Source organism: Meleagris gallopavo, chromosome 2, assembly GCF_000146605.3.
Source record: "Meleagris gallopavo isolate NT-WF06-2002-E0010 breed Aviagen turkey brand Nicholas breeding stock chromosome 2, Turkey_5.1, whole genome shotgun sequence".
Taxonomy (NCBI): domain Eukaryota; kingdom Metazoa; phylum Chordata; class Aves; order Galliformes; family Phasianidae; genus Meleagris; species Meleagris gallopavo.
In genome coordinates, this window is record NC_015012.2 from 58,569,433 (window position 1) to 58,594,573 (window position 25,141).

General features: G+C 37.8%; 1 protein-coding gene across 1 annotated transcript in view; it reads left to right on the forward strand.

The window, feature by feature from the left end:
• Nucleotides 1–21,748, forward strand: part of MOXD1 (monooxygenase DBH like 1) — a gene marked incomplete at its 5' end in the record, with an annotated part of 38,952 nt that extends 17,204 nt beyond the window's left edge. The window contains 8 exons of the mRNA XM_031552220.1: nt 2,628–2,807; nt 5,011–5,113; nt 8,305–8,471; nt 9,370–9,561; nt 12,281–12,340; nt 14,454–14,596; nt 18,457–18,625; nt 21,261–21,748. Of these exons, the coding sequence (XP_031408080.1) occupies nt 2,628–2,807; nt 5,011–5,113; nt 8,305–8,471; nt 9,370–9,561; nt 12,281–12,340; nt 14,454–14,596; nt 18,457–18,625; nt 21,261–21,428 (1,182 nt within the window). The remainder of the gene's footprint in view (nt 1–2,627; nt 2,808–5,010; nt 5,114–8,304; nt 8,472–9,369; nt 9,562–12,280; nt 12,341–14,453; nt 14,597–18,456; nt 18,626–21,260) is intronic.
• Nucleotides 21,749–25,141: the final 3,393 nt, after the last annotated feature.

Genomic DNA, 25,141 nt, shown 5'->3' on the forward strand with positions numbered 1-25,141 from the left:
TACAGTGACAAATGGCTGAGTAAGTAGGGCAGCACTCACCTGGGGTGTAGAAGTGGCATGTTTAAATCCCTTTTCCAGTCACTAGAATAGGGGGGAAAGATAAATGCTTTTAATATTATTTTCTGCTGAAGTTATTCCACTAATTAACCATAGCTATCTATTCACTGGGTCAGAGAAAGGGAACTTAGCACAACAGCAGGATTTGCTCGTCTTCCAGATCTCATTTCAGTCAGAAACAATGCTTGTGAACTTCAGGGAGGTGACCTAAGTGAGCAGTATCTACTAATGAGATTTTCCTACATTTTTTATAAGGTTTTTGATCCACTCCTAGTAGTTTCTATTTATTTATTTTTTTTCTCCTCTCTATTTGTTGAAAAAGAGAGAAGCTGGTACTCCTCTAACCAAGTTATTATAAAATGTATGAAAGGTCTAACTTCATTGCTGCTTTTCATTATTTCTTGATGCATCTGAAGAATATGAGATGTCCTACAAGATACACTGGAAAGATGCTCAGGGATTGTTTGGTTTTTGTTTTTCTTTTCTTTACTAAAGAAAGCTGAACAAAACTGTCTTCTGTTTTTATTTAGGTATCTGACACTAAGAAATCAATGACAGGATATGAGTTTCTAATTTTGATGATGTCCCATTGTTCTGAGAGGAAGTTAGTTTTAAACAGCGACTGTATGCACAGCAGGTGTTGGGATCTTATAGCAGCACACAGAGCTATCAAGTGTTTGGACAAAAATATTCTTTTTTTCTTGGTAGATACAGAGATAGCATTCCCATTATCAACTCCCTGACTAATCCATACATTATGTGGAAATTCTGAATTCCCGTGATATATGCTGCTATTTAATGTATAAGGTGCCATGATATGATTCTTCAGTATTTGGATGAATGTGCATGTATATGAAAAAGCAGAGGAAAGAAGCAACATCAATCTGAATGGACATCTGAATCTCTGTCAGTCAGCCTCACATAGTTGAGTATTAATTCTTATATCTGATGGGAAAACTGACTCTTAACATCTTTTCAAAAATACTTTTACTCTCGTGGAAAAGTAATTCATGAGAATTGTATTGTTAACTAAAATAGGGATTACTGAAAACAGTACTGAAGATTTCTTGTGAAACATTTCAGTTTTGCCATTAGAACAAAACTTTGGTGTGTCAATGCAAGTTGGCACCCTTCCATTGACTTCTGAGCAGTGAAGTGGGTGGTTTGGGGTTATGCACTTCTTGGAAGACGTACACATACTCAGCAGCAGCTGGACTCCCCAAGTGCATGACTTCAGTGGTACTTTGTGGATTTATATCAACAAAGGTGGTCTTGATATGCACTTCTGCCTGTCCTTCCTCTTCTGTAATTGCTTCAGTGGTTTGAAGAATATACAGAGATAAATTTCTGTGACAATATTGAAAATGTTTTAATAAGGTAAGAAATTCTTACCCTGCTCTTGTACCTGGGATTTGTGTTCAAAATAAATAGGCGCAATTTTAGGATTTATATATGTTTTTTTTGTTTTTTTTTTTCCCTCTGCTTAAAATGCCTTTGCTAACAGTAATGCTAATCCTAACAGTATTAAAATGCAATACTGCACAGGTACCCGCATCTTCAGTGCTGCATTGTTAAGCTTTAGATTTCTTGTGAAAATATTTACAGAGAATGTTCAGCTTACTCAACTTGAAAGTTGATATGACAGATTGGGATGCAGTCTTTGAAAATAGAACAAGAGAAAAACTCTTTTCATTTTAATATAGTTTTCTATATGCTGATGTTTTGTGGAATATTATCTTTCTGAAAAGCAAAGTAACTTTTTTCAGAAGTATTCATGGTTGCCTCAGGGGTGTCATCACTGACAGAGATGATTTAACATCATCCATCCAAAGAGAGAGCAAGCACTGGTATTTGTGCTGGTGTATGGAAATTTTGGGCTACCCTAAAGTTCAGTGGCCAAATTATACTGGGGGCACCCCTGCACACCCAAGAACCCTCCAGCTCCTCACTGCCACAAGCAGACTGGAGCATCCAGCCTCTGAGGAATGTCTTAACAAAGTCTTTACAATTGAGCAAATTATAAATTCTACATTTTCATAGATGTCTAAAAAATTTGAAAGTCCATCTTGAGCTGCTGAGAAATGTGGGGTTATACCTCCAGGCTCCCCCTAGATGTACAGAATTAATAGGCAACTTTAGTTCAAAGTAGTTCAAAAGAGGCTGAGATGGGGCTGAAAAGCTCTGCGCAGTTCTGATACCAACCTGGTTTAGCTGAGCAGACATTCAGCTGGCTTATATCCCAGGCATGCTGGACTGTGGCTAAACAGGGCTGGACAGACAAGTGACAGTACAAGGGGTGGGAGAAGAGAGAAAAGACAGATGGCAACATAGCTTTAGTCAGGACACAGGTTTTCCTTTCTGTTCCCTGTTGATGCACTTAAATGAAGATGTTTTTAATGCTTGGAGTTGGAGAGTGCTGAAGTAGCATCTCAATGTAGCAACAATCTAACTTCGAGGCTTCTCTTTCAATATAAGTGCACAATGTACTTTGTAGTTCTATCTGTACACTTGTATTGAAACAATCATATCTGAGATACATTTTCTTTTCTTTTTCATTCTCCCTTTGACAGGTTGAGCCGTTGATTCAGAAGGGCCATGAGAACCTGGTGCACCATATCTTGCTCTATCAGTGCAGCAGCAACTTGAATGACAGCGTACTGGACTACGGGCATGAGTGCTACCACCCCAACATGCCAGACTCCTTTTTCACATGTGAGACGGTCATTTTTGCATGGGCCATTGGAGGAGAGGTAGGAATAGCTATCAGTATGCTGCATGAAGTGGGCATGAGGAGGATGTGTATCACAATGAAGCTTTCTTCTAGTAGTGATTTCTTTATCTGTCTTTTTTTAACGTTATACAATCAATCTCTAAATGCTTCACCACCAAGTCCTCATCTTGTTGGCTTTTTAAGTGCTAGATACAATGAACTTTTTGAATGACAAGCTTAAAGTGATGAAAAAAGCATAGACCAAATCTATGTTTTAAGTAAAGAAAGATGACTGGGAGCATGGAAGTCTGTCACCATATCATCTTGTCCTATACAATAAAGGAATGCACTGCTTTCATCAATGAAAATAGATATCTGTTATCTGTGGAGAATGGCAGAATTAAAAGCACTGTCTGTAGGTGATTGCATCAAAGGCTTTGCTAGACATAGATCTATTTCATTTTGCACCCCAAGAGCACCTTGATTGTAGTACTGCCCAACTGGGGCATAATATTCTGAAATTTCCTTCCCAGACCTAAAAGTCATCATTTCAGTCTTAAAGTGATTGTGTATTGCTGCAAAGCCAGCACAAGGAGTGCTTTGATTGTAGCAGTGGGATGTATCTACTGAAAACATAGTAGATGCCATATTAACCCAGACTCTGATTTCAGCTTATTTCACATGCTAAGTTAAACTGTTAATGCTTCCAGCTGACGTAAGACAGCATTACTGCCAGATGAAGCATCCCAACCTTTCTTTACCCCCTTGCTTCACTGTTTGCAAGCTCAGACTTGACATGGGAAAAGAGAGGGACTGAGGAGATGATGGAGTCTTCGCTTGCCAGCCCGCAGTCCAGAAACTGTTTCTGAGTGCTGCAGTGTGAGAAAGCTGGAGCTGCTACATGTACAAACTGAAAGAAGCTTAATCCACTACGAGCATTATCTCTGATGTACACTTTGTGCATTTTTGCCATCAGCTATGTTCTGACCTACTACTTTCAACTTTCTTAATCTGAGTGAAATAAAAATTTATATAAATAACTTATCATTTGACTACTGTTATGGAAGCTTTTGCGAGAATGCTCCTCTTGTTAAAGATCCACACAGAGCAATCTGGAAGATCTGGGTTACACTCGAGTCTACTGGAGTACTCAGTGCTTCAATTTATGCTTATGTAGCATGAAGATCATAATATTTATAACTATATACTAAGATTAATTCATGAATGTCCATCAAGAATCAGAAAGTTAGAATCTCAAATTGCATATTAAAATACTATCTGTGTAACATAAAATGGGGAGATTCATTCCTCATGAAATGAGTACGGTAAATGAGTTCACCTATAAGATACTGGTGTTTTGCTTTGAATCAGGCATGAGCTTCTGAAACAAATCTCCCAGTTATTCCCCTTTAACTAAGCTCCTTTGTTTGTAACTTCATCCTTTTGGAGAGGATGAAGTTAAATTTAATGTTTGGGAGTGAAACCAGCACTTCTCAATGAAAAACGGAATTCAGTGCATAGAGGCTGACTGTAGAGATTGTCCAAAGAAAGTAGACTGGGGACAGTGAGTCCAGCACAACCTGTTGCACTGTACAGCTCTGTTTCTTTCTCACCATGTGGCTCACTAATGTAAATGTTGCCACAAAGGCAATTTTTATTGTTGAAATCATTTAGCTTAAAATACATTGATTTGTACAGGAAAAATAATCTAATTATGAATGACCACTGTATTCCCTGCAAATTACTGCTTTTGTAAACTAGAAGCATTTAAAACAGACTCACTTCTTCATAAGGATTTTATTGTCGGACTAAATATTTAATGATGCACTGTTTATACATCTCAAATGGCATTTCCATTTTCCACTCAAGCAATAAGGAAAGAATAAATAATCACAAGATCATAAGATAATGCAGAGTGAAAGGGACTTTGGGAAGCCTCTAGTCCAGCCTACTACTCGAAGCAGGGTCAGTCGTGAGGTCAGACCAGGTTGCTCAGGGCTTTATCCTCTAGCAAGCACAAAAACTATTAATTTATACTAGCCGAGTTACTTAGTGCATGCAGTATTAATAAATATATTATGCTACAATGTCACATTCAGAAAGTTTTAAAATAAATGACATTAATAAATTGTATCATTTACATGATTGTATCATTGCAAAGCAGTAATTGTATTCATATATAAAAAATGAACTCTTAAACATGGGAAAAGTTCCTTTTCTCAGTGTGCATGTGTTGATTCCAGGGCTTCACCTACCCTCCCCATGTTGGATTATCCATTGGCACAGCAGCTGACCCTCAGTTTGTTCTTATGGAGGTGCATTACGACAATCCGACATACACTGAAGGTTTGTACCCTCATGTTCTGTAAAATAAGCAATACTGGAAAATGTACTCATTGTATCACACTGCAAATAGAACAGATGAAAAGCTGAGGCTCATTTTCCCCTTCTTGATGTTTTCTGACTCTCAGTGTTTTCCTCACTGCACTAAGAAACATAGCCTGAAGAAAGTGGGGGATTCAGAGATACAAAGAATTGTGGACCTGGTGAATACACCTTTGATCAAGACATTCTTTGTGTTATCTCTCTCTGTATTCTTTGCTCGGAAATCCAATCAGACTGAGAGACAGCAGCACATCAACCAGACTGCAAGATAGCATCACAGAGAACAAGCTTTTTATAAGCTTTGAAGTATTTTTTAATACATCTGCTTCAACTGTGGGCAATTTCAGAAAGTAAAATAAAAATTCAGATTGTTGGCCATTCATTATGTAAAAACAGTCTGTCTTAAATTATAAGGTTCACTTTTATAATGTTATTTTTTAATCTTCACCCTAAAATTTATATCTAGAAGAAACAAAAGGAAGTTTTGTTTTTCCTTCGTGAAACTGAGACGCCCAGTAAATCTAGAATACTTCAAAGCTGACTTTTGAAAAGTTCAGTAATGTTTTCTGTTTTTATACAAAAATTTGTTGAGCTTCTATGCCTATGGATATTCTGATTACTGGAATAAATGAACTGGGTAAAATCCATTGCACAGTGTACTGATCCTTTACAGCCCTACGCATTTAAATAAAATCTTCTGTGTTGGCTGGGGCATTCCATCTTACTGCTATTTCCCCTCTTCGTGATGTCTGGGAAGAACTTTCTTAAAATTGTTTTATTTAATGACAGACTTTCATCCTTCAACATGCATATTCTTATGTGATACAGTAAGCTTATTTTGCGTCCTTGTCCCTGGAGACACTCAGGATCAGGCTGGAAGGGGCTCTGGGCAACCTGATCTGGCTGTAGATGTCCCTGTTCATTGCATGAGAGTTGGATTGGATGATCTTTAAAGATTCCTTCCAACTCAAATGATTCTATGATTCTATCCTTGGTAGAACATGATTTCCCATCAAATATTACCTGAAAGCTCAACACATCATGTGCAGAAAACCTCTTTTCAAATTGGACTGTGTTCTAAACTCACTTTTTTATTTTAATCGATTGTGCTGTATGATTTTGTCTTAGCTTAAGTGACACGTACAAAATCTGGGAATCGGGAGTTTTGTTTCCTTTGTAAGCAATGGGTGCAGCTTTGCAATGTTGAGACAGTCCCAAGTGAACACAGAGTCTCCCTGAAGATCTGGGAAAATTCAGAGATTCAGAGAGCAAGGTGTGTGTGATCCAGGTGGTTTCTCTTCTCCCTGGAAAAACACACAGTATAAGATTGTTCCAGGAGAGGCGCTGCTTGAGTGTGGGTGGGATTCCTGAGTCCTCCCACCCATCACTGTCACCAAATCACCTTCACCATTCTTTTCCCATTTCAGGGTCTGTGTTTTCCCAGTTTGGGTCTTGTGGTTAAGCCAGCAGCCTCACCTCTGCATGTGGAGCAATGTTTGTCTAAGTGACTCAGATTCATAATCAGTGCTGGCTCCTGGTCAAGCTCAAAAATGTATGAACTGGTTCTAGCTTGGCAGATTCTGAATGCTTCTTTTTCAGCAACACCCACTTTTAATTTGAAAGATGACTTTTTTTGAGTCTGTTTATCAAAAACTCTTAGATATCATAAAAATTTCTGGCATTTAGACGTTAGCAGGAGGCTTAAGGGGGGAGCACCACGAAGGAAAAATTCAAGTTGATGAAAGTACAGATAGCTTCAGAAAGAGAATGAATACAGATCCCCAAATGAATTAACATTGAGATTTGAGACAGCGTATATTAACTGAAATATAGTGATTTGTATATTACAGATGGTCTCGTAGTTCCCTACCATTCGTGATTGTGCATAGCTCATAGCATTTGTTCCTTAATTTTTATGAACTATGCTGTCTCAGGTGTTACAGTGGCTGGGTAACTTAGCACCTCCTGTATCCCTCTCTCATTTGTGTATCTTAAAATAGCCTGCTGAATTTGTACTGATGTAAAATTTGGTTTCAACCACTACTATGTCTGTTACTTTTTTTAGAAGACTGATAGAGGAAGCCTCTTACCTTCTCTGAGAGACTTGGCAACATTTTTGCATTCTTGATTTCAAAGCTGAAATTTGAAAAAGTGCAACAAACAGGAAGGTAACAGATGAGATAACACAGAATTTAGGGCTTGTGCAACACAAAGCTGTCTTTGTTTCTGCTTATATCTTGCCTCATAAAAATAGCTAAGACAAGATAAATAATTATAATACCTTAGTGGATGGAGACAACATAAATTCTGAGTAGATACACAAACAAATGAGTACGGCCAAACTTCTAGATGAATGAAGTAGATTCATACTATTCTTACTTTTAAAGCTCAATCTTCTTACAGCAGTCCTTTGCTCTTTAAACTACTCTTGTAATCAAGAGAAATCCTTGAGGAGAGGATTAAATTCCAATGCAGTTCCCTTGCCTTCTTTATTCAGCGTGGTAATATTATATTTAAATTTGTGATTTAAGAAGCTTTTTCTCATATCTTTAGTTGATGATCTCTTAATTGGAAAGATTGCAAAAAGGATGTGTTTGGTCATCTGAGGTATGCTGTGATGTGACAGGCAATCCAGAACAAAGGAAAAAATATTATTATTGCTGGGGCTTAAGGTGAAGGAATAGATAAATTCACAAGGAGAAGGTAACACGAGTCAAATATTTCAAGGAAAAAAAATACAACACCTTTAAGCTCTGCTTTAAATATTTCATTTTAAAACCATACTTGGCAACTTCTGAGGTTTTATCATTTCCTTGTATTGTTTCTTGTGCCTGTAATCTACTTTGTTTTCTCCGATACCCATGCTGGGTAAGTTAAAAGAAGGATCATGAGGGCTCCAAGCAACACACATTTTTCATTCCTGTTTGAACACTGCAGATATCAACATACCATCTTTAACAACCCCCTTGTGGGCTACCACTGTTTACTGCTTCCCACATATGGTTTGATTCATTTTCAGGTCATTGAGGTTGATTCTTCAATTTTATTGTAAAAAAAAACATAGGACAAGCCTTGAAAAATGAGAAATGATTGGATTTTTTTTTTTAAATACTGTATTTACTGCCATGACTGACTGTGTTATTTTGTTGCAGGCTTGGTAGATAACTCTGGTCTGAGGCTATTTTATACTCCAGTTTTAAGGAAATACGATGCTGGTGTTATTGAAGCTGGTCTTTGGGTCAGCCTCTTCCACAATATCCCACCGGGCATGCCTGAATTTGTGTCAGAGGGTCACTGCACGTTGGAATGTCTAGAAGAGGTACGTGTCCTGTCTGAAACCAGTGGCTTTTATGCTTTGAATTACTTTAGGACAGCCTCTTTATCTCCTTGGGAAGATTGATAGTTGCTGGTTAAAGAACTGGGTCAAGGCATCTGCTACATGCTGCCCTCCAGAATTTCGAGTCTTTAATCAAGGTGTTTGGGATGCTCAGTATTGCTTTACTGATCTGAGTAATACTGGATGATGCAGTGCTTGTGATAATTTAGTTCTGTGTTCAGTATATAAACATACATTGCTTTCCATGGCAAAGCTGTTGGTAGCCTGAAATCACTAACCTAGGAGAACTGTTGAGAGAGAGTAATTAAGATATATGTGTGTGCAAAAGGCTTCTAATAGCAAAGTGAAAGTCTGAAAAGTGTAGTTAGACCAACCAGCAAAAAAAAGTTTCAGATGTAAACGTACAGTATTTCACTACCCATTGGCTTGAAGATGGGAAGTATGACATATTGTAATTGTAGCCTCTTAATATAAGGGGCTTCTCTTGGCACATTGTTCATTCACAGCTGCATATATGTATATAATAATGGACATCCATATTCAGTAGCATTTGCCAAGAACACTAACATAATGTGTTGGTTTTGATATAATACTCTTAAAAGTCTTAATATACTGAGAATTATTGGCAATTCAGTTGATTTTCATAAAAGCTGAGTGCATTAGGAGTGAAAACATGTTTTTGTTAAAATAAAATAAAAAAACATCCCCAGGACAAAATCAACGTTTTTGCATATTAAACCATTATTTCCCATTCTGATTTAATTTTGCTCCAAGCTGCATTTTGCTGTAAAACATGAAGTGCACGAATGAATATATCTTCACTCTGCATTACACTACCTTACCTCTAGGCATACTGATGGTCTTGATTTCCCCATGGCAGGCTCTAGGTGCTGAGAGGCCTAGTGGGATTCATGTGTTTGCGGTCCTCCTTCACGCTCACCTTGCTGGCAGAGCCATCAGGATGCGTCACTTCCGTAATGGTGAGGAGCAGAAGCTGCTTGCTTATGATGATGAGTTTGACTTCAACTTCCAAGAGTTTCAGTATCTGGAAGAAGAAAGAACCATCATGCCGGTATGGCACTCTTAATTCTTTTCCTGAAATTGCTTAAGAGATCACTTGCCTAACGTTTACTCACACTTAGGATTAATTTTGCTACAGAATTCCTTTGATGTTTTGGTCCTTTTTCCAGTTACTGTAAATAGATGAATGCATTAAAGTTGTTGTGTCTCATGAGTATCCACCTGGTTCATTACAGAACTGACCTGGACCATCGGTTCATTCATTGGATGTGTTTGATGTCCACAATTGCTCGATTTGAGCTTTGCTATTACAAATGCTTGAACAAAGCAGAAAATAAAATCACAGGTGTTCCTGGTTGCGCCTTTGTTGTGCATCCAACCAGATGAAGGATGGAAACATCACCATGGGGCTTTAATGAGCCCTTGGAACTAAGTAGCACATCACAAACATTTGTGCACAGCAAGTATTCACTCTTGCAAGTGTGTTTATGAATCAGCCAAGTTTTTTCTTTGTTTCACATTTTAATTTATTGTTAGGAATAAAATTATAAGCTTGTGTTCCGCATGAGATTTCACTGAGTAAACAAAATTTTGGGGAAGAAGAAATCATGCGAGTCTATCTGCTGTTTTGTGATATTGTAATATACTTTTTTAAAAGTCCGAAATATATTTATATTACAAAGCTTCAAATTAAACCAGTAGTTATCCCCCGGTATTTCATGAAAGCAATCTTTATTTTTTGAGTGAGTCATTAACTTAAAAATTATTCATTCATCTCTTTTTAGTTCAAGCAGGCACCTATTTTTGAAGCTGTGGCCTGACGACAGAAAGCTTATCACTACAAAGGGCTGGATACTCCAGTTCCAACTAGCAGAGCAGGTGGAGATGTGTTTGTTGTGGTGCACATGAACAAGCCCATTACTTCATGAAATTGGTTGGATGCAAAATGTCGGACAACTGCATTTTAGTTATAACTGGAGCTGTAAAGGCCATTGGAATGACTGAATTTCAATTGTAGCCAGGATCCTCATGGTTTGATCTTCTAGGGTTTTTTTCAGCCTCTTCTTACTCTGTGGGATATTCTGACATTTGTCCCTGAAACTCAATAAGCTAAAATGTTAACTTCAGAATGTAATGTCTCGATGCTCAGGTGCAGCATCTATTCTTTGAAGTCCAACTGCTTGTACTCCACGAGGACTTCAAAGACAAACTGATGTTACCTCCTCCAGGAAAGAAATGTTGAAGAGTTTAGGAAGAGGGCTGGCAGAAGATGACAGGTTTACAAAGACCGTAATACTTTCAGGAAAATCCATGTAGATTATAGAGGAAGGCCTCTTAAAATTCAAGAACAAAAGGGAGTAGACAGCAAAAAGGCTAGATGAGGTATTTGATAGTATCATCAACATAACAGACAGCTAAAGTAGAAGCTAGAATTCTTTCTCTGAAGTGAGTCTTTTCCATGCCTTTCAATTGTTTTCATCTCATGCAAAAAATACCAGTATTATTGTTCATATACCATTCTGGTGTAATTCTAACCAAGACTAATCGATTAACTAATAATGCTAATAATAATATAAGAAAAAAAATCATAGAAGTTCTTATTATTCTCTCCTGATATCTCTTCTTTAAGCTGTGGAGTCCAGATGATTTGTTTTTCTTTGTATACTAGTACCACCTTCTGAATTTAGAACCAAAAGATCTAGTCTTGCAAGTGGAAAACTTTTAGTGAATATGATCCAGCTTCAACTAGGGAAGCCAGAGTTCTCACTGATGCCAGTTGGCTTCTCGCCATGAGGAGCAGTGATGCTGTGCCTGTTCAAGATCCCTCAGAAGGCTCAGGCTTCATTTGACCAATGCAAGGTTGACGTACCTTTTTCTGGTAGCCCAGAACTACAATTAGTAGTGTAGTGACCTGGCAGGAGTAAAACCCAAAGGGAAGGAGAAATTCTCAGCCTTTGGGGGTAATCTGATTTCTTCCAGGAAGACTGATACAATGGGTGATAAGGGAAGATGATAACAAACAGAAAGAAACCAGAGCAAGTAAGCCTCTGGCATCCTTGTGACATGAAGTTGCCCCAGCATGTCAGATTTTTGAAGTATGTTCTATATTCTTCAGTATTTTTGTTTCTGTTGATCATCATAGTGATTTTGAGACACGTGTTTGATTAGGTACAGGGAACAAAGGTCCTGCCTTTTTATTTAAAAACACTGTCAAGACAGCAAAAAGTTAATTGCACGTAGTTGAGAAGGTAAGTGTTCAGCCCTTCCCATACATATCTGTCAATGCAGCTAAGTCTTTGCCTGCCACTCCTCTACTCGCAGACTTGGCAGATAAATAGCTGTTATTGTGATGTGGAAAACCTTATTTTCCTGATTTGTCAAGTAATTCTATAGAAGTTGGCAGGATAAATTAGCCTGGGAAAAGATATGCAAAGTAGCATTGGAAGAGTTTTGGAGAAAGAATCATGTGTATGCATTGTCTACTTATATATTTTTCCTGAAAATAGGCTTTTAACTGTGCACTTCCATTGCTGTTTGAAAAAAAAACCCTCATAAGAAGGCTCTGTTTAAACCCATGGGAGATCCTTTGAGGCTCTGGGCTAATATGAATGTTAAGTGCCAAATTTTGGCATAGAAAAATTGCCTAATTCTCTGCTCTTTTAAGTGCTCATATCCACTGCTCTGATCCTTTTTTCTTAAGTTTTTGCCATCATCTGTAGTTACTTGAAGTTAGCATTGATAACTTGAATTTCTTAAATTGTCTGTTTCAGGGGGATAATTTAATCACAGAATGTCACTACAGCACTATGGACCGAATACGCATGACATGGGTAAGAAAATCTTTTTCATAAGATGCAGTTAAAAAGTGTGAGATTACTTGGTAATTTATGTGTGTACTTAATTACACAATCACATGCCATTTCTTAGGTTTTAAAGTCATAAGGACTGTTATGATTAAAGTCTGATCTCTTGCATAAAGCATTCATATGACTAGTTTATAAAAATAAGCAAGCCATTTTATAACAGATACTGAAAAATGAGTGCTTTCTTCATAACATGCATTAACATGTAAATTCTGCATATTCTAACGAATTATGTTTATGGACTTGCTACCTGTTTTTCACTGAAGTTGTAATTATGAGTTTATTTTCACTTATGCCATGACGAAGATCAGACTACTTGCTTTTGTACCTCAGGTAGGACTGAGGCATGACAGATAAGGTGGCTGGGAACAGCCACATCATTGTTTTACCTTTCTCACACAGCAGCAAAGTGCTCAAACTGTTACTTTGAGCATGCTGGCAAGGGGCTGCAAAGGGGCTCCCTGGCAGCTGCTGTTCCTGTGCAGGGCAGGAGGAGAGGGTGTTCTACCTGAATGCATTTGCAGCTGATGCAGCAGATGGACTGCGCCAGCTGACAGTGAAACCAGGGAGTGTTGCCAGACCCATAACATGTATGGGATGGGCACAGCTGCAGGCATCATCCTGTGCTGAGCTGATCCCTCATCCTCAGAAGAGCCTGGATCAGATCTCCAGGAGTTGAGATCTGTTCAGTAAGGAAGACCTCGTTATGACACTCAGAGAGCACAGGGATAGCTCTTGCTGAATCATGGCTTTGCTGTGGGCATATGTAGAAGATGTATGAAGAAAAGCAAAATAGCAAGAATCAAGCCATTTTAGTTTTTGTTGTGCTAGCTGCATCTTAGTTGAGTGAAATACCAGCATAGAAACAATTAAACACACTCAAGACGATGTGAGTGGTGAAGCACACCACACTGATGTGCTTCCATGTTAAAGCACTCTTCATATAGAAGTAAATCTTTTAGTAAAGATTATCATTATTACATTATTATTATATTATTAATATGGAAGTAAACACATTAGTAAATCTGTGGTTTGAGCTCTTAGCTTACTTTTGAGATGAGAAATAGCTGAATGCTGTAATTTTAGTTGTATGACACCTCACAAACTGATACGTGTAATAGCATGTAGCAGGGCACTGAAATAAATATTTCAGAAAGAGCACAGATTAGAATACTGGTAGGGAAAGAATTTCATGATGCTTGGCATGAAGTTTTAAAAAATTCAGCAAAGCAGAATATGACAAAATGGAGCAAACTAAAAGATTGTCAAAACTTTTATCCTTACACTGAATAAACTCTGCTACTAATGTTTATTAGTGGGAGGCAAGTGGTTGGGTTTTAATTATCCAGTCCTGTCATACTTGTCCTGTTATCCTGTGTGGTGACTGCACTAGTTCTTGCACCTTAGTTCTTGCATTTTATGTTCTACATTCCTATCACTTGTGGTTCTGTGAGACTAATGGAAGTGTGTCCACAGGATTTAGGGACACATAAAGGTCATAAACTTGTCCATACTTACCTATATTAATTTTAAATTAGATTCTCGGTGGAAGACTATTTCAGAGCATGTTTCTTCTGAAAGCTAAAAATCTTACTTATTATTTTATAATAAGTAAGTTAATGCTCCTTTGTTCTTAAGTCTATATAGTCCATATAGAAACATATTCCATCCCAGCTTCCATTTTACTAGGCAGAGCTCATGCAATTTCTTATTAAGAGGACTAATTATCCTATTAGATTTTTCCTACACCAGTTCTGAATCATGGTAGATATAAGTATGTTCGAGACAGCCAAAAGTAAACCTGAACTTCTCAGATCAAACTTGAACATAACAGTGGCTTGTTTTATTGAGCGTTGTTCCTTCTGACATCTCTTCAGTTTAGGAGTTGTTGCTTGAGCTTGCAGTGTATTTTGTAATTCATTACATAATAATTTATTGTTACCTGATCACCTAACATGCAAAGTAAACCTTTTGATTTGGGCCTCCTGCTACACATTTCATTAGCATATAAATACTAACCAGTGTTTCTATCTGTGGAGCTCCATTGCTACCTTGATTTAAAGAAAAATCCCATTTTCAGGGTGGTCTGAGCACCAGGAATGAAATGTGCCTGTCGTATCTGCTCTATTACCCACGAATCAACCTCACCCGATGCGCAAGTATTCCCGACATCATGGAGCAACTCCAGTTCATTGGTGTTAAGGAAATCTACAGACCAGTCAGGCAAGTGAAATGTTTGTGAATATGTGCAACCTGTTGTAAGATCACTCATGACACTTTATTTTGGTGAATAACCTGTGCTCTGCAGCTACTTGTTTCTCTGGCCAAATTGTTTTTTATTATGTTTTTTTTTTACTATTTGAGAAACATTTTCTTCTGTTAAAAAATTATTTTTCTTGCAGGAGGTACCTCACCACCAACCACCTAGAGAAATAAAACTTCATATAAATATCATATTAATGCTTCAAATGTATTAGTTTATCAAGACATATCAGTGAAACACTGATATGACTAAAAGATATATAGATAATTTTGAAAAAGTTGGACTTCAGGAGCACTAGCATTGAATTAGTCCATGTAGATCTGCTGACATTAATTCTGCTGAAGTTGATTCACAGCTGTTCTGACAGTGTCATCACTGAAATGCACCACTCACATCCACTGTTTGGTATCCATAAATATTCAGCAAGAATCAATGAATGTCAGAGGGTGCCAGTTTTTCCAGATGGAGAAATTCAGTGCTTCATACTTCATACACCTTTGCTTCATACGCCCTTCCATGTCAGATGCCATTTGGTTAGACTGGTCCTCTGCTGCCATCTGTCACATGGCAACAAAATTTATTGGAATATTGGCTGGAGGGTTCAACTTCTACTGCCGTAGAGCCAACATCTGCCTCTGAAGTCATGGGCCAGCATAATAAAATAGGAGATATTTCAGAGCAGCCCTTGTAGAACCGATGCTCACATCTGGAGCTCACCACTGTTTCAGTGACACTGACAAGAACACATAAAATGGGAAAAAGTTCTAAGTAAGAAAGAAAATGGAGGGGATGAGAGAATATTAAATTCACGATAAGAGATAAAATGGTAGTTAAGCATCATGAATGGGGAAAAAAGAGGCAACTGGAGTTTTGAAAGAATTACAAGTCAGAAGATGGTATGCAAAGTAAGTTGAGAAAAAAATGGAGATAAAGCAGTAGAAATCTAGCCAAGAGGAAGAAGAGGCTTTTGGTTAACCACTAACTGCAGAAGTTGAGCAAACACTGTCTTCTGAGACTTTGATTTCCACTTTTGAGGGAAACAGATCACTGCACATTTTTGAGAGGTAAACAGGATTCCATCAGAAAGAAAACCCCTTAGCTCCATCATCATTTTTTCTTTCTAACAGAAATAGCCCACAAAATGCTCAATATTGCCCAGCTGCTCAGATTGCATTTTGTTGCAGGATCTGACTAATTCAGTGTCCACTGTGCAATTCAGTATCTGTAATACGCCCTATGAAGACTCATGCAGTTCAGCTGGCATCTGGCTGCTGGCCTGCAAATTTGCAGAAGGTATGGCATGGGGAGAAGGTTAAATTAGGCATTAGAATTTATTCAAGTCAGCAGAACTCTTGCTGGCCTTCATCATGGAGTCCAAGGCAAAACCAGCACACTTCCCACTGAGTTGTTGGATCTAACCTTTCTGCCTTGTGATGTCACTAGGTTAAACTGCACAGTGATGTTACTTTCTATAGCAAGGGTGATTTTCTGAGTTAATAAAAAGTTTAGGTTTTTGTAGATGGGAAGAGGACCACAGATCTAAAAATCAATGAGTAGTGCATTATTTTAGATTTAAATGTTCCTTTTAATGCTCAAAATGAAAGCATCACAGCAGAGAATCAGTGGTGTAAGTAACTGTAATCATAGTTTGAGGATGTCTGAAAAATCATAGAATCACAAGTTTGGAAAGGACCTACAAGATCATCTACTTCAACCGTCCTCCCATCACCATTACTACCACTAAGCTACTAAAAAGCTACTAAAAGATCAGTTCCAAAATGAACAAAATACAGAAAAACAAATAATATAAAGCGGAATGCTTTATTAGTGGTGAAGGTGGAATGCACTTGCAAAATTTCTTGCAATAAACTAAGGTAACAGATTTTAAAATTAAATGGATAGACGACTAGCATGGCCTTTTATTTAACTTTTATAAGTTGGCTTTCCTTATGCAATATGTCTGCATAAAACCATATAAAACTTATCGCAAAACAATTTAATGTACAGACTTATTGGTCTTTGTTCTGTAGTTTATATCCAAGACTGGATATTTTAAAGAAAGTCAGAATGCAGCCAGTATCTACTTCATTTTGACGCTACTGCTATTTACAGTCTCTCATAATACAGGGAGAGCACAGTTTCTAAGATAATCCTAGGAAAAAGACTCTTTCTGAGGTTATAATGAAAATATTCTAACGAATGTATGCTGTCTTGAGGGTTCATTCATGATAACTGTATTTAAGAAAAAAAATGCACATTTGGCCTGGGGAAATAAAGATGTTTTGAATAGAGTATGTATGCAGACTGTCTGCTGCAAATGTAAGAGTAATTAGAAGAAGAGATTGTTAATGTCTCTAGTATTTATGACCTAATCCACAATTCTTTTTCATTAAGCTCTGTTAGCCTAAGGCTATATGACCCGATGCTCATCTCTCTTGTGTCAGTTTTACACTGGAATTGCTTCACTGCCTCCTCTAAAGTCTCTTGACTTAGACATAAAGGCAACTGGATGCAGGATCAAGGCAGTGGTGGCACACTTCAAAACTCAGTTTTTCCCTCAGTCTGGTGGCATGGACAGCGGTATAAATAATGAGGAGTTGAGATTAAAATGATTGGGCTACAATTGTGTAAAATAGATGTCTGATTAAAATCACATCCTCCATGCGTAGATATTGAATGAAGCTGAAATTGGCATAGGCAGCATTTTATCCAAAGAAATGGGAGACAGTGTACTACAAGATAAATACAGGCCTGCCTAAAATGTTTTAAATGTATAATACACACTTCATCCAAAAAAGAAGAACAAAATATTAGGTTAGTTAGATTAAGTTTCTATCACTCTATTTTTTGCACAAGGTGTATCTGACTTTGTTTTTAAAAACTTGCCCCATTCACCATGCTTTTTCCTTTCATTTCACTTGATTCAAACGAAAAGAATGAAAAAAAAAAAAGTAGAAAAGCTTTTCTTTAGCTATTTTTTTGTTTGCTCATTATTAAATTTTATTTTTTGTTATTACTATGTTTGAGTTTTCTACTACTAAATGAAAGATATGAGATGTCATTTCTTTCCCTCCTCCATCTCAGGGAGGTGGTGGGGAATGAGACTAAGCCCACTTGTTCGTGGAGAGGGTTTCTAAACGTCAGCTCTCCTACAGCAGCACAGCAGATCTCTAACCTACCTCTTGCCAAAAGTTCCCTTGCAGCCATAGCACTGAGACATGCCAAAAGAAAACGTCCAAAACACTGGATATTTTCATTCAATTTTCTGGCAGCATTGTCAACCTAGGAACCTTATGCTAGGCTGAGGTTTATTATCTGAGTTATGGCCAGAACTTGGCAGAGCAATTTGGAAACAGCTTTCTAACTGCTTTTACAACACTGCCTGTCAAGTCTTGCAGAAGGCATGATTTATTTAACATTTATTTATTTATTTATGTATTTATGTATTTAAGTATTTATTAGTGCATTAGGGGAACTTACAATAGAAAATTTGCTTTGGATTGTCTGTGTATTCAGTTTGTAGATGAGAGAATAGCAATGTAATTCTTAATTGAAAATCCTTCACTTCTAAAAGCGTCTGGCAGCAACTCCTAAATTGATGACAAACTTTCTTAGTTCTGTTGAACTCAGTGACTTCAACTGATTGTATCAGTTTTCACTAGCAGAGATTTCAAATGAGTTTTATATATATATATGTATGTATGCATATTAATAGCATGTTTGTTTTCTTAGTAAGTTCCCAAAAGTAAATTCCCTTATCAGTTCTGACTTGGTGGTGTTTGTTTATGTTTTAAAATTCTTTTTATCGATTTTTCTTCAGGACTTGGCCTTTTATTATCAAGAGTCCTAAGCAATATAAAAACCTATCTTTTATGGATGCAATGAACAAGTTTAAGTGGTCCAAATCAGAGGGTCTCTCCTATAACGAGCTTGTGCTTAAACTACCAATGAATGTGAGATGTTCAAAAACGGATAATGCAGAATGGTCGGTAAGTCTATTCCCATCTAAGTTTTCTAAATGTTAAAAAGGAGGCAACTATGCCATGAAACAGTATTTGACTGAATATGAATAAGTACTTGGCCTCAAACTGTTTACATGTTCACTGAAGATCTGCAGTAAAAAATTATGAGAATGTTTTCATGAACTCAAGATCTGGAAATGTTTATAAAGAATAGAAAAGTTGGAGCTTTGAGCAGGTTTAGGATTAATAATAAGAGTATGGTCTCTTCTACTGTATCTAGGACTCAGATCAAAGAATAACCACGTACTCAGATAAGGCGTCCATGTTGGCATCAAGTTTCCATTGGCTTCCTCCACTGTCAGGGACTTATGTTAGAGTCTTGTAATGGAAGATTCAAAGTTTGTAAATCAGATTTCTTCTCTTAATCACTCTGTAGGGGAAATTGTATTGGCTACATAAGGAAGCCTCAAGAATCTGATTTTTTAATTCAGACATCTAAACCACTAAAATCTATACAGAGTCTTCCAACATCTCTCACTTTTCTGTTGGTATTGTATCTTAGAGATATCTGTAGTAGTGGGCCACAAAAATGCATCAAGCATTGCCTGTCTTTTTGTACATTCTTGGAAGATTTTTAACTTCGATGATTTTCCTTTCCCTGTACTTTTGATGAAAAAAAACTGTAAGATAAAAATAATTTCCCATTAATTTATTATTTATTCTAAATACTATTGGTATATTACCGAGACCTCTGGGAAAAACTCTTATAATTAATGTTGATACATAACTACTAGCATGATAAAGTATCATCCACTGGAAAACATGCATTGCTCCTTGAACTCCTTTACAGATTCCAAATTCAAGATTTGATTTTACTTTTTTGACTTTTTTCTCCCGAGAAGGGGAAATTGTCTCATTGTGCTACTTTGTTTCCTAATTGATTTTAGGCTGCCTTAACAGAGCTGATGCTAAATACTACTCATGAGATAGGTCCTAGGAAATCCTCACTCTGCAGAAAAGCTTCTGTTGCTTCTGAGCTGTCACACAGTAGTTTCAGGTAGTGGAGAAATTCCCTTCCAGCAGCAGTGTTCTCAGGTCTCTCCAGCATTGAGCTGTTCTGCCCAATGGAGGTCAGTGAAATACTATGAGCTATAAGTAATCAAAGAGATTCAGATATATGTTTTTTTTAATATTTTCTCCACTGCAGACTTTCTGTGAAAAGTAGGTATTGAATACATGTGGTGATAGAACAAGTGACTTCATTGGTTTGGGGTAAGATTCTTGACAAACTGCTAGCCAGTAGCAACTGCTTAGCCACTTTTTCACTGATTATTAGTGAGAAAACATATAAAGAAGATGGAAAACACTCAGAATTTTTATCAAGAGGGGATAGGCTTCTTTATTTTTTGAATGATTTGCTTTCAGGAAAATGCTGTTCCACTTTATCTTACAGGATGAAGGAACAGTACTTAGGTCTTAACATCGTCAAACAGTGAGTTCATTGGAACCGGCAGTACTTAGCTCTCTTTATCATTAGTTTCCTATTTTGAATGACTCAGGCATATTCTTCAAAGCTGAGATTAGGACTCTTTTCTTCCCTAAGTGGTGATATTACATGTAATTGGCTGTACTCATCAAAATCGGAACCAGATTTAACCTGAAAGGCTAAACAATCGGTGAGTTGTCACAGGAAGGTAAAACTTGAAGTTGAGGAAGTGAATTGAAAATACCTTCATCCTGCTGTAGGGATAGCCTAATGATCAGTTTTAGCTTTGTGTTGTATTCAGTAGGAATAAGTCAGTATTTGGATTATTCTTTCTCTGTAGTGCAGGATAATTGCAACATGGAGAAAAACGCCACGCATAATATTGTACAGGTGGACATTCAAACCTTCAAAAATGTTTGTGCCCAGGGGCTCACTTTTCACAGAACTTCTTTTCTTCAACATAAGCCTGACAGTGTTTCTTTTAATTCAGGAATTAAACCGTGTAAGCGTGGAGTAGATTTAGGAAATTCATAACTAAGCAGTGCACCAAAATCTCTCTGATTCCATGCCAAAGCCAGGACAGACAGGTAGATGCCATACTCCATAAAAATTGCACTGAGTTCTAAGAGAAGAGTAAAAATGCCCAATATATAGAAGCATGACACAGCTCTGGGTGGCCCTGCTTGACTCGAGAGTTGAACCAGATGGCCCCCAGAGGTCCTTGCCAATCTCAACCATCCTGTGATTCTCTGGGACTAAAGTGATAAAATGTGTGCCCATCAACTGCCTTCTACATGTAAGTAAAAGCTTTGTATGTGCAAATGAATACTTTCAGATATCATCCAGTATCCCAGTAGCATCTTCCAGAAAGATGAAAACAAAAATCAAACCAGCCAGAAAATCCCACAAAACAAAACAAAGTCATACAGATCAATCAACAAAAGCCTGACCTTGTTTATTGGAGTGGATGCCAGTGTATGCAGCTGTTCCCAAGCTGAAAACAATGGATCCACACACTGGCTGATCGTTTGGCGTGTAATATATTTTTACAGAACTTGATGTCTTCACAGTAAGAGTCACAACTGCAATACAAAACTAACAACAGATTCTCATGCAAGCTCTGACAGATTTCTAATCTCATATGATTAAACTGATAATTTTTCATTTTAATTGCAGTTCCAAGGCATGACAGCTTTTCCTCCTGAAATAGAGAGACCGTACAAGACAGAACCAGTAATATGCAGTTCATCTTCCTGTTTACCTTGCAGTTTATCCTTCACTCTGTTGTTTGTGGTACATGTCACATCCAGTACCATAGGAAACTTTGGGCCCTTTGTACAATAATTTTTATTCATTTGTGTTCTGTATGCCATGCAAGTTCTGATGTGTTTGCACTGTTGCTGTTGTAGATTTATTTTTTTACATATTAATAAACTAAATTTGCTAGTTCAAAATAAAATGTGTACTTCCTTTGAAAACTGCCGTTTACTTGTTTTCAATGTAAAGTATATACAAAACACAGTAGGTACACTGGCACGTTGCATATTGAAACCTTTTCACATACCATTTTGTTACACTTTGTCCTGGCTCTTCACATCATGTTTTCAAAACCAACTATGTATATGGGTGAAATTAATAAACTAAAAGAAACTTAGTTAACCACATTCCACCTGGAGTATGCTGTATTATTTTGTCTTGGTTCTTGACACGTGCAGGGTAAGACGTTATTGCTATAAACATGTATTTGGATATGTCTGACTGGCACCTGCAGTAAAGCCACAGGGAGGATTTATTCAGGGGAACATTTCTAGGAGCAATATATTGCAACTGGTCACTCCTCCTAAGAGAAACAAGTTGCCACAGTTTTTAAATGCATGAAAATTGGGACAAAACCCCAAACCTCCCCATACAGATTCCTGTACAAGGAGTCCCGGGCTAACCAGGGGTTTCTCTCCTCCTTTCTTCTCTTCATCTTTTCCTCAGTCCCTGACAGTTCAGTGTTTCTTTTTTCTTAAGGTAGTGGGTAGGCCAAGTAGAGCTTTGGTGAGGCTAGCACATCCTTGTTGTACACAACTTCGATACAGCAGCAGTGGTGAAGATCAGTCTCAATGCCAGGCACTGGTATGCACAGAGAGGGGAGTCCAAGTCTGCCAGCAGTTATTGTTAGCACATGCCAAGCATCCTGATATGCCAAACTGTTGATAAAGAGCTTATTTTTTTGCATACCGCACACCTTGTGTATGTACTTTTTTTTTTTTAATGTGAAAATCTGTGTTTTCTTTATTCAGATGTTGTTCAGCAGAGAAATCTTCCTAAAAATACCTAATTATTAATAGTTTCCCAATGAAATTATGCAACACACTGGAAAAGAACTTCATCCCTAAGCCCTCATTTCTATAGGCATGCTGTAGCTTCAGTTATATACATTTTCCACAGTTCAGCCTAAATGTTACTGGAGTTCAGCTACGAAAATAAGTTTTTTTGGATGTTTAGGGTGCTTCCCTAACCACTGCAGCACCAGCACTACAACTAACCTCTGTAGACATTATTACATAGAGATTTTGTTAAGCACATTCTATGTCACTGAGCACTGTGCTGCAGTATCCTCAGTCCATAGAAGATCAAGAACTCGGGTGAACTGATTTTCTGGGTCATGGGATGTTAACCACTAAAACCTGCACTTGTTTGTGAAATTAAATTTCTTCATGAGAGTAGTCTATTCTGATGCAAAGAGCTGTCATATCAGAAGGAAAATAAGGAGGGAATTTGGAATCTGTCTTCTTTGTGTTTGAGTAGTGAGAAGGAAAGCATCACAAAGCTGGGAAAGCTAATTTGTGGATAGCCAAAATGACAATTAGTGTGAAAGTCTTCTTAGAAGAAAAGCATTGAAGATACTAATGCCTGAAGTAGAGATGAAAGAATTAATCAATGTTAGATTAAATTTCTAAGAGCTATAGCAATCTCATTATGAAATGTATGCATAAAGAGAGTTTAAAATCATCTCTGAAGACAGGCTCATAGGGCCCGCTAAATCCTCCTGATGCTGCAATCTGCACTTGGAGTAGGAGAGCAACTCCCACCAAATCCTGGGGAGTTTCTTTATCACTGTTGCGCAGCTGCTTCCTCTGGACTACTAGCATGAGTCCTATGTAGACTTGACTTGTAATTAAGATAAAGCAGATCTAGGGTTACTTTCCATTCACTTTGGCTATTCTCTGATTTGGTGCTATTTTTTGTCTATGGGAATTTCTTTTCCATGGGTACCCATCCTAATAACATGTGAACAAATGGGTATTTGTTGTTGCCACTGAGTGTGCCATGAGATGATGTAAAGCATGTCTGTGAGAATTAACTGCCACTGTTATCAGCAATTATATATACTACATATACTCCCTTATATACTAAGGGTTCATTTTTACTTAACCTACAACTGTTTTATAACTTCTTGAGGAACAGAAAAGAAAATCTTGCTTCACAGGTAGATAAAAATAGAGACTGGTGATAGACTTCTGGGATACTTGCAGATAAGAGATCTAAAACAAATAAAAGCACATTACATTATGAAAGAAACTTAAGAAAATAAATGCTGAAAGTCTAAAACCGAGCAAAGCTCAAAACAAGGATAAAGTGTGAAATGCTACAAGTTAGCTCTATGCCACTGAAGTAAATATAGGTGGTGCAAACAGTCACCAGATCACACTGCACATGAAAAAGTTCTAAGGCACAGATTTCTGTGGTTTACTTTCAATATTGTCCTATGCTAAAGCACATGCTCTTGAACTGTATAGTTACCCAAAGCTTTCATAACAGTTAAAAGTAAATAAATAATTTCCAAGTATACCACTATGTAAGAAAAGATATTGAGTACACACCAGGAGATCAATGAGTTAGAGCTAATGAGCGTGAAACAAGTAAATAATACCTTCCTTGGAATTTTTGCCAAAATTTTCCTGTGTGAAGAAATGCATTATGAGTTTCTAGCATGAAACTAAATATATAAATAATGCATTGGGCTGGAAGTTACATTCTGGAACAGCAGCTGAAAGTCCCTATCTTCTTGAATCAGATTCACTGTATAATGGGCAAGCTGCCCATCACCTGTATGTTGTCTGCCTGTTTGTCTGTCTGTCTACCTACCCAATTTATACTACTTAGTTCCCTTTGTTTCTTCTTATTATTTTTTTTTATCCATTATGGAGCTTCCATTTTATGAGCATGTGGCTCAAACAACCACTTGAGGTTTTGGCTGTTTATCATGAAACCATGATTCAGGAATACTGAGAAGATAGCAACTGGAGTTTATGTAACTCCTTGTACCTTCTGGGGATTGCATCTCCTCTGCCAGTTCCATTGCACAAGCCCATGTCCATCCACTGGTCCCTGGGGTGTGGTGACCTCTAAGTTGAATGTGTGTAGATCCACACACATACCAGCAGCAGAGCAGTGGGTGTGCAACTCTGCTGGGCTTTATGCATGCCACTGGGGAGGTCTTGCTTAGTAAATTAGCCTGGTTGGTTAAATGGTGGGACAGTGTGACCATATTATCCCAGATGCTGAAGAGGCATAAATTCAATAAATAAAACCCAGTGAAAACACTGGCCTCATTCTCTTCTTTCCTCCCTTCATACAGAATTGGGCTATTTATAGACGAATTACTGCTTCTAGCATGTTTAAGAATTTCCACTTCTGCTCTGTGCCTCTTGTAGAAGCTTTTTGATAGAACCAGAGGAAACTAATCCTGAGATTTTCAGTAGAGAAGTAAGTGGGGAGTAAAAAATGACAGCTGTGACAGGGATTTCTAGGCTGCTTCCTTCATCCCCACGCTGCAGGAACCCCCAGGAGCATCAGCACCCCCAGGAGCATCAGCACCCCCAGAAATGACCAGCATCCTTCAGTCAGACTGAGCCAGCACAGGCTGGCCAAAGGGGGGGTGCATCTGTGGGTTTCCCCTTTCCTCATCACCTGCAAAGTGCTCGTGGTATAGGTGCCTCCAGCAGCCTGCATGATAGCCCTGTGTGGACAGACTGTCCCCAGAAAACAAGACTCCACAACCAAGA